The sequence below is a fragment of the Acyrthosiphon pisum genome, chromosome A1, assembly GCF_005508785.2.
Source record: "Acyrthosiphon pisum isolate AL4f chromosome A1, pea_aphid_22Mar2018_4r6ur, whole genome shotgun sequence".
NCBI lineage: Eukaryota > Metazoa > Arthropoda > Insecta > Hemiptera > Aphididae > Acyrthosiphon > Acyrthosiphon pisum.
The window spans coordinates 46,150,672-46,161,737 of NC_042494.1; the positions used below are offsets into that span (position 1 = coordinate 46,150,672).

Genomic DNA, 11,066 nt, shown 5'->3' on the forward strand with positions numbered 1-11,066 from the left:
AAATACGAAAAAAGTCTCATAGTTTAAAAAATAAAAAGTAGTATAGTAAAATGGGGTAACTTTGATAATTTTTTACTGTTTTATGATAATTCATTTTTTTATTATATGGATAACTTCTGTAGTGTTAACGATAAAACTCTCAAAATTAAATATTAGTTACAACTAGTTCAATATTTTAACGTTTTAATTTTTAAAATTCTGAAATTATCTTTTGAGATATCAATATTTTTTAATATGCTATCAAAGTAACACAACGGGCAATTTCGATACCTATATTTCTTAATGTGATATCAGAGTAACCCCATTTTATGAAAAAAAAATTTAATTATCATGGTACTCTGGTGAATAAAAATATATGGGTATCAAAGTTACCCCGCGAAATCAAAGTTAGGTACCCCATGCTAATTAAAAATTTAAAGCTTATGTAATGCAGTTAGTTATAGTATTAGGATTAAGGGGAGTGTGGGGGACAAAGCCCCCCATGGACATGTGTAACATAAACTATTCCAGCACCCCCTAAATTCACACCCAATGTGCGCCTATGCACATAGGTATGTACAAAGCACTGTTAAATTTATTTACCAAATAAATTACTAAAATTTACTTTATTTACTTAGGCATTTATAGTTGCAAAATCATAATAGTATAGTCAAAACCATGGATATCTTAAATAATAGTGTGTAGGTAGATACCTAAATCCAGGGCCGGCTTGGTAGCAGTCAGGGCTATCGGCTATGTGCGAAATGATTTGGAAAGGCCTATTCAGTAGGCGTTAGGTGTTACATTAGAGGCTCAAAGATAGGCGGAATTTAAGACTATCGATAAATCTGAATCATTAGATGAATACATGACCTACCTACTATAGATCCGATAATTAGTTTTTGCAACAGGTTGGGGGACAATTCAATGTGCGGGGCCCTGTGCTACTGCACATCTCAAACCGCATAGCCTAAACGTAATAATTTCCAAACATCTTGGTTAAATAATTTTTTATGTTATGAGTGGTTAAGTTATTTTATAGTTTTGCAATTTTTTCTATCAAATGGTCCTCCAAATAAACCGAAAGTCGAAATAGAATAATTTCAAATTTGAGTATAGTAATAAACATTTTTATGTAATACTGTGATTATTTCAAAAACACTTGCCATGGTAGTTCCAAATGTTTTGGCTAAAGTATAAATACAACACACAAATTATTAAGTACATCAGTTTTTTTTATTAATACAGTTACATAATGTTAATTAAGTTTTGTCACAATTCATAATAATATATTAAATAAATAATAATTAGGTACTCTTAGGGTTATAAATTATAATACATAGCAATTCCATACCTCCGATATCTGTAAACGTTATGATATCAACTAAAGACAAGAGAGAGATTATAGATAAATAGAGTATTACAAATAAATTGGACTGGGTATCACATTTAGTACATATTATTATGACTTATGTTTACATGGTACATAAATAAATTTAAATATAATAATGAGTAGATATTAATATACTATATTATGCAGCTTTATTAACCTATTAAAGTAATCGCATTTTGAGGTAGCCCCAAAATAAGTCTGTTCTCGAGAACATTAACAAAGTATAATACAATATATTTTAATAAAAATACAATTTTTACCGAGTTGAGTAACTTAAATATAAACATAGCCCATAGGTATATCATATGCATAATTATATTATTTGTGATGTAATAGCCTGTATCATAGTGATATTCAGTGACTAGCCCAAAATTCAACCCATACATTTTACTTCCACTATGCAGGAATGCAACTTAACATTTTTCAAAGTGGTGTCATTGAGTACTTAAATTACAAATAACTACACAAAACCAAAAACTATTATAATATATTAGTACAATTACGGTCCATGTTATAAAACGATTAAACAAGAAAAAAAATAGAAAATATATAGGGTGATGATCACATAATATAGGCATTGATCAATTACAGCAAGTAATTAATCAATGATATTAGATACATACACCCAATGGTTGCGCTTCTAGCATAATATGTATGCATTTTACAGTAATGTTAGTTTGTTTAATACGAGTAAGCAGAAACTATGTGTTTTATAATTTAATAATACAGCAGAGCATCAATTATCCAACAAACCCATTAAAAAGATAAAAAACAGTTAAAGAATTTCAAAATGTATCATTTTATGAAACATTAATTCAATGAATTTGTATGTAGTAAATAATAAAAATAAAATATATATTTATAATTAAAATATGTGAGTATATACAGGATGTATCTGGAAAATATGAAAATTTAAATGAAAAATTGTTTAATCTTCCAGATACACACAATTATTAAATATTAATAAAATTACTTAATTCGATTATTTTAAATAAACCCCACCTTACTAAAAGTTTAGATTATTCTGTCACCATTGTTCCCCTTAACTTGTTTGGTCAATCAAAACTCTACTGTATTATTATCCATAGCCCTAAAGACTTAAAGTATAATTTATTGAATACAAACATATACATGGTATTACATAAATAAATGATAGATTTCCCCCACAAATTCTTTAATATTACTATATTATTAAAGTTTATATTAGGTTTATTAATTAATGATATTTCACAACACTGTTTTCCGTAGTTTTTTATAGTTTATGGTTAAAAATTATGAAGTAAATGAAAACAAAATAAAATTACTAAACAATTTACAAATTTTACTATTCCCAAATGCTAAACACCTAAACACTCATATAATAATAGAATATCCAAATATGATTGATCAATAAAATAACATAGATACACGTTGTTCCTACACCATTTAATTTTAATGATAACGTTACATAATAATATTGAAACAATTTTTTTTTTTTTTAAATTCAGTTCGACGGATAAAAAAAATAAGTATACAGTAAGTACAGCATAATAATAAACAAGTAAAAACAATTTAAAAAAAAAAACATGATTTAAACCTACAGGGTAGGTTACCTTACAGGTAATTAAGTTTGGTAAGTACTTATACAGAAACTTTATAACTCAACTTTACATTTAAGAAATAACTTACAATAATTAATTTAGATTCATACAAAATATTGCAACATGTTTGTTCTTGTTATTTTTAAATTGAGTATATATAATAAACAAATGAGTCTATAAATGGATAAAATTACAAAAAAAAATAATAATAATTAAACATCTTAAAACTAGTTTGACAACAAAATAAAATACTAAAGTGTATAATTGTATATTGCACATACGAAACTGGCTGCCATAAATGGGAATAATTATAAAAATGGAATAATAGTAAACTACAATATGATAATAATAAATAAATAAATTTTAATTATTAGTATTAATGCACGAAAATATTATGGCACCATTGTTTATTTTCATTGAGCTTGCAAGGAACGAAAGACGAACTAATGTTTATGTGCCGTGGGTAGATAGATTTTTCTTAAAATCGACAATATGAAGTGTTTCCAACAAAAAGTAATAATTTTAATAATAATAATACTAGTAACACATGAGAAAATACTTTTTTTCAGTAACAATATTTAATGAAATTTATTAAATAAACAAAATAAGTCATTGGAAATATTGTCAATAAATAAAACTCTAAAATCCAGTGATAATAATAATAATAATAATAATACTAATAATAATAATAATAATAATAATAAATAAGGTAATATTTAAGAAAATATTAAAAAATTAAACAGAGGTTACCTGAGAACCAAGTTAGGACGGCAATTCAATGCGTAATATAAACAACCGGATATTCAAAAACAGGACGGATATTGAAACCACGGTTATAAAGGGACTCAATATTTAATGTCAAGACTTAGTTTAAAAATAAAAACTGTATAGAGGACGGTTTACACTTATTTTGATCAACCCTACCAACAACAGGTGAGAAATATCACAAATAAGGTTTTTTGTTTTATTTTTTGTTTTCATACACATAATAATACTAAAAATATAATTTCTCACCAGTCTCGGCGTTGAGGCTGACTATACCTTTTTGAGGTTTTTGATGGTGTTGAAGAGTTAGGCGTACCCATTGATCGTCGTACGTTTTTCATTTCTCTGTCCATTTCAATTTCCTCTAACCGTTGGGTGACCATCAATTTTTGTTGCACAGACAAACGCAACAGCTGATTAAGTGTCTTTTTCTCTTCTTCAGCAGCAACTAACTGTCGCTGTAAATCATCCATATGAGTCACTTGTTCTTCACACCGTGCAGCAAACATAGCTCTCAAACCTGCAAACAATAAATTATTAAACTCACACGTATTGTAAAAAGAATATAGCAAAGATTGAATGTGAAATTGTTGAAGTATTTACTTGAAAATGTAGCAGCATCTTCTTTGAGTGTACGCAGCTCATTACGTAACTTAGTCATGGTTTCAGTAACAACCATTTTCTCGTTATCGTATTTGGATTTCAAATTATTCAATGCTACCTCGGCAGTGTTTTTGTTAGTTTTTAGAACCATGCGTAATGATGATATTTGTTCTCGCTTTGTTGCCAAGAGAGACTGTAATTTCATTACTTGTTCTCGAAGATCAGACAATTCATCATTATTGTCCAACAATAAACTTCTTTGACCTACAAAAAGATAATTTTACATATGAATGACTCAGTAACTGGATATCAATTAATTATTAAAAATAATATCAATTACCATCATTATTATCTCGATTAACGGCTTTAGCATTATCTATTGATGTGTTTACAGATTCTTTAAGCAATTTGATTTGATCAAGTACGTTTCTCAGACTTTTAGCTACGAATGAAGCTTCAGTTAGACTTTCTAATTCTTTAATGAAAACATCAGACTTGAGTCGAGTTCGTAATACATCCAGGCGGGGATCATTTTCTTCTGTTTCTTTTGCTGTTTTTACGACTATAATAAAAAATATTGTACATTATGTCATCTATCTGGATAAACAAAAATAATAGTATACCAATAGTATTTAATGTTATAGATTTTCCATTCAACACAGACATTTGGAGAGCTAGTTGAGCCAATTCGTCAGTGATGACTACAAGGTCATTTTGTGCATTATCTAAAGAAGCACTTGCATCTGTAGCCAATTCTCCCAACAAGCGAACATTTGACTCAAGTTCCATTGTCTTTTGTTCTCTGTCTAATAACTAAAAAAATACAAATACCGATGAGTAAACAGATGAGCGTAATAATATTAGATTAATAAATATTAATTGAAAAATATACTTTATTTTTGAGCATAATTAATTCATCTTTTAATGATAAGGTTTCTTCAGATGAATTTAACTGTCGTTCAAGTTCTTCTAGATCACCGTGAAGCTGGTCAATCTCTTTAGATGCTAAACTAAACCATTGTTGATAATATTCCAAAGTTGCATTTGATTTTCCATCTTCAGTCTAATTATATGAATTAATAATAAAATAATCACCGAGTGATTTAACAGCTTATCTAAGAAATAAAACATACCTTATGGTCAGAATCTACTTTACTGGTTTGGGTACCAAGATGTTCCAAAGACCTTATGTGTGATCCAAGTTTATATATACGAGATGCTAAATTTTCCAAATCTGATTTACATTTATCAGATGCTGATTGAGACTCTTTAAGATTCTGAGTCAATAAGCTCTTTTCGTTTTCCACTTGTTCTAACTGTTTTTCCAGTTTTTTCAATTCATTGAGATGTATTTCACTAAACAAATCATGTTTTCCACATTCTGGTAATTCCATAGTTGAGCCAATATCGTTTTCAAGTTTACGTAACACAGGCAAATCATCTTCGTCATCGCTACCAACATTTTGATCTCCGCCCATACCTTAAAACAGTACATCCAGAGTATAAATACAAACACTTGAAAGTTGAAACACTCGAGTACTTTGAAACATATTGTTGAATTCAATTTATTACAATTTTGTATGATCCAAAGAAATATTTAAGATTTTAAAAATATTTTAATATTATCAATTGAAATATCTGTAAGTACATACATACCTCGTATGCTAAAAGCTAAGTTACTGAGATTGTAAACCGATTCGTTGTTGATACGTTGATCAAGTTCTTTTTTCAACGCGTATTTAGCTTCGCGTTCACCCTATAAGGAATACAAGTTCAAATTGTTTATCCAAATAATATAATCATAATATTACATACCTACACATACACAATACATCAGTGGCGGCTCGTCAGGTGAGGCAAGTGAGGCTCAACCTCACCTAACTGTTGTAAAGAAAAAGGAGCCAGGAGGTATATACTATAATTATAGTTATTTTCAATCGACTTTAAGAATATTATATTCAATACTATAGGTACATAATAGAACAGCTTTTTGTTATTATATAATATTATTATCATGACAAAATTAATTTGTTTTGTCATGTATAATATTAACCATAGACCTATTGGTCTATGATATTAACTGTCATAGTACATAATAATATGTATACAATATACTTCGACACTGTTATCAAAAATCACTACAATGTTTGTGGAACGATAGAACGATCTCGACGAAAGCCGAGGAGTGCCGAGAGGCTAGTAATATTTAGCCTCAGACGAGTCGGATGATCGTACTATGATCATATATAATGATAGTGGGAGAAGTCGGAATATTATTAGTAAATGAGGCTGAACGATTCAGGCCTCAGAGTTTGTCAACATCATCCATTAGTCATTTTTCGAAACGACGTGATTTCCACTTATAAAAAAAGGAACGGAGAGGTTGTCATCATGTCGTTTAGTGTAAGAATATACTTACCTATAATACTTTTATCACAAACTAAAGATATTATCGGTTCTTATCTAACAAATAACAACGAACATAATATTATTATTATTATTCAATTTTCAATTTTGTACTTGTACTAAGGCTCTAATAGAAGTTTTTAAAGAGCCCTACTTGTACTATAGTAGAACCATGGATTAACCATGGATATTCAATTGATTAATAATTTATTGTTTATCTGCCTCACCCCTCATACGGTTCACGGGCCGCCACTGAATACATATTAAATTATTAGCTTACTTGTAATGATTGCAGAGCTTCTTCCATTTGTTTTTCAGCAATTTTTTTCAACTTCGCTAGCTCATCAACTTGTAAGTATAACAGTTCAACATTTTCTTGCAGTCTCCGTATTTCGTGTTTTGCCCCCTCAAATTCAACCTATTTATAAATTATTATTTATTATTTTTGAAACCAATTAAAAATGTCATATTATTAATCATAAAGTAATCATATATTGATATTAACCTGAGAAGATTTCAAATGTGCAATTTGTTTTTGTAAAGTTATATTTTCTTCCTCTAGTTCTGAATAATCTGAAAGTAACCGAGTTTCACGGGATTTGACTTCACGTAAATCTGCACGAAGTTGCTTAGAATCATGATTAGACTCATTACTCAACCTTGATAAGTCATTATTTTCTTGGATGGCTTGATCTCGTTCCATGCGAACACGTTCCAACTCTTGTCGTAACTATCATCAAAAGTTAATTAATTGTATTAGGTAGTGTTGTCAATTATGAATTATGAATAACATTATTCTTTCGTACACTCACCGATTTAGTATCATTTTCAAGCTCAATTATTGTGGTATTTAGTGATGATTCTAAAGCTGCTGTTTCATACAACAGTGATTCTTCTTGTTCAATACCAGATTTGGTGGTCACTTTGTGAGAGGTTTGAAATTTTGTCAAAGCCTAAAATTAAATACAAATAAATAAATTATGTAAACTCAATATTAGGTTTAGGAAGAATAGGAAAATTAGGAAGAACCAATAGAATATTATAATATTAGTAGTACCTAATAGTATTAGGTAAAAATGGGCATTCAATTAATGGCGGGTAATTTTATTAAATTATACCTACAATAAAAAATGTCTTAATAATAATATAACTGAAAATAATAAAAATTAATTTAGTTAGTTTTAGTAGAATACCAACAGCATTGTTTAACAGCAATTACTGTTTATTTTTACTATAAATAAAAATCAATCTAAAATAAAAATTATATGCTATTATTATAATCAAAGCTAAAAAATGTAAAAATTGATTGATTTGTACACAATAAACAAAAATTCTCTATCTAAACATTTATTTAAGATAGGTTTTGTGGGTTGGATATTTAATCTAAGTCAAAAATATGTCATCATCAGATGTCTGATAATTTGTGCTACCTATAAAAGGACACCAATGTCAAATAATATGTATAAATTCTATATCATTATTTAATTTAATAAAAAAACATTTGAAAAATTTGAATACAAATAAGATACAAAAGTAAAAAAAGGTTATCCTCGCTTTGAACAAGATGGCCTTCAAATATTATATGGATAATAAATGCCCAGAAATGTAGTTATGGTTATTTAATGTAGATTAAATGGATATAAAATATTAGTTAACACCTATATAATGTATAATATTACCTCTTGAGTGATTTCTAATTCTTGTTTCACATTCTCATATAAATTCTCTAGTTCTTCATAACGTTTTGTTAATGATTGTTTTTCTTCCAATATACTTAGTCCATAAGTGGCCGACTGGACTTTTTCTGTATGAGCTTGGTCAAGCTCACGCGTAAGCCGATTTATCTCGTGCTGCAACTCTGCCACGTCCATATCTTTAGGGAGAAATAAAAATTAGTTATCTATAAGAATGAATCAGTTTTAATTTAATAAAGTACAAACACAACATACTTTTGTCCTCTTAACACTATTGCACGGCCTTCAATCAGAATTTCATAATATAATTTATATACCTACAAAATAGGTCTTTTCAGCTTGTACCTAATGAATAAAGCAATAAGAACTTTAGTTTAGTAAAGCAAAACATGAATCAAATTTAATAAGCTTTGACATTTTATACATCTAATTAAAGTACCTATTAAACTATAATAGTATAATAGTTATAAGTTATGACTTATGAGACGATGTTTTTTCAACATAATATCTATTATCACTATTATCAGTCGAAAACTCAGTACATTCCAAACGTGGTACAGGTAAAATGAAAATACCTAAGAGGTTATAAAAACTAAACAGTTATCGTGGCAGTCAAGTAGCGATCCGCGCAAGCACATAAACGTAAAATCGCAATCTTTGGAAGGCTATAACTTCTAAAATAATAGTTTCCCGTAAAATAATTTACACTATCGTTTTGAGCATAAAAAACAAGTTGTTTGTAAAAAATGTTTAAATCGTGAGGGGGTTGATAAAGTGCATTTTAGTCAAAAAATGTTCATCCTCCTATATTGTACCTATAGGTTTAATACATTTTTTTTATAAAATATAAGGAATATTATGAGAAATTAATATTTTATTGATTTTGATTCGTGTTTTTGATTCGAAGAAATTACGAATTATTATTGAAAACATGATAATAAATAGTTGGAAACAATATGACCAAATATAGTTGTTTTGTATGAGCTAGGTAGATGCACAAATTAATAACTTTGGAATAATTGGTTCATTTTCCCGAAATCAACATGGGCGAGGAAAGTGGGATTTAATAATTACGCTAAAACTACCGGTTTTGAAAAAAGGCTTATATTGATTTCACTGGCTACTGTTTATAATACCTACACATCGATTCCGCCGGATAAAAAATTATATACCTAACTCCCATATTATGTATTTATGTCACTGACTATTGATCCCACTGAGTCTTATACAAATTGTAGAAAGCAGCCATAAGTCTAAACTATATTTATATTTTTTATTAATTAATTTTTACACAAGTCATAGTCCATAGATTTAATCGAAAAATTGTGCGAAAGTATCTTTATGTTACTACTAGGTATACATACCTAGGTAAATCTATAAATATTTTGTAAAATATTATAGCACTATAATTTTGCTATTTTTTTGGACATTTATTCTTTCGTAAATTGAGAATTTAATTTTGAGTGGAAAGACTCGCAGCTATTATAGTAGTAGGTACCTGCGTTCTGATATTACCTACTTCTCTCGATGCTCAAATGCATGGCTTTAATTTTGCTCATTCGTCAATATAATTTTCAACCAAAAATTTGAGGACTTTATTACTCTTTCATTATCTGAAGAAACAGACATAAAATCTGTAATAAAGAAATCGCTTACTTCTTCTTGGAGAATTTTTGCGGAATCGATATTATGCAGATATTATAAACAGCTAGTAACCGGTGGAATCGATATACGCCCATTGAAAGTTGCTGATACGATTATAATATTTATGTCTCTAAAAAAATGTATACTTTGAGTATTATACATTTATACTAACAGGAAGTATCATCATGGCGGGGATCAATTTTGATTACCTAAACGTTCGTGCGACTTTACTACCTAGTAGGTAGGTATCTAAAATATTATAAATTATACCTACACATAATTAAAAGACAAATAGTCATAAAAAAAAATTTTTAATTTAAATTATTTACAGTTCAAATGATATTAGCCATTAAATGTATAAATTATGAATATATTTTATACACATTGGACCTGTAAGCTATACAGCCCACAGTATCTTATTCGATGGGAAAGTAAATCTAGTTGGTGCATTAGGGAGGTCAAAATTTAAAATTCGCAATAGTTTTCAAAAGCACGCAAAAGGAAAAACAAAATAAAAAGGTGGGCAAGTGGGTGTCATTCTGCTGTACAGAAGATTACAAGTGGGTCACTGTGATGGATGGTGTTAAATTTTAATTCAATGATATAATATCATTGTATAAGAAAAACGATTCTGAGCGAAAACGGTCAGTCAGCCGCTATATATGATATTACTAAGTATATTTGATAACATTATTGTGAATAAAGTAATATTTATAAATAAACTATTTACATAGATAGTTGTTTTAAACTTTCAATCATCACTAGCTAAAAAAGTTGAACATTTTATACGTTTTTAACTACAAAATAATTATTAAATTTTAAATTTGATAAATATTGTCAAAATTTGAACTTTGCTTATAAAAAAATTAATTTGTTTATGTATTTTTAATATTTTTTAACTACTATTGTAACAATATACCAGGAGCCTTGCATTCAATTTTCACGCTTTTTTACCCTACAAATAAAATTTTATTGACATTCATAGAAAAAAAATCTAATAAA

General features: G+C 28.2%; 1 protein-coding gene across 1 annotated transcript; it reads right to left on the bottom strand.

Annotated features, from left to right (window-relative positions):
• Positions 1–1,193: 1,193 nt before the first annotated feature.
• LOC100164682 (protein bicaudal D) lies at positions 1,194–8,898 on the bottom strand. The gene is made up of 12 exons (XM_001944197.5): positions 8,676–8,898; positions 8,406–8,599; positions 7,539–7,679; positions 7,232–7,456; positions 7,007–7,144; positions 5,977–6,076; positions 5,454–5,800; positions 5,213–5,383; positions 4,944–5,133; positions 4,661–4,882; positions 4,321–4,584; positions 1,194–4,237 (listed from the first exon to the last, which is right to left on the bottom strand). Exons 2-12 carry the CDS (start codon positions 8,595–8,597, stop codon positions 3,963–3,965), a joined length of 2,265 nt encoding a protein of 754 aa, XP_001944232.2. The 5' UTR covers positions 8,598–8,599; positions 8,676–8,898; the 3' UTR covers positions 1,194–3,962.
• Positions 8,899–11,066: the final 2,168 nt, after the last annotated feature.

Coding starts and splice junctions, on each gene's coding strand:
- LOC100164682 (XM_001944197.5), bottom strand. CDS start 8,597: ATGGACGTGGCAGAGTTGCAGCACGAGATAAATCGGCTTACGCGTGAG. Junction 4,883..4,943: donor TATAACATTAAATACTATTG/GTATACTATTAT, acceptor TTTTTATTATAG/TCGTAAAAACAGCAAAAGAA. Junction 4,585..4,660: donor TAATCGAGATAATAATGATG/GTAATTGATATT, acceptor ATCTTTTTGTAG/GTCAAAGAAGTTTATTGTTG.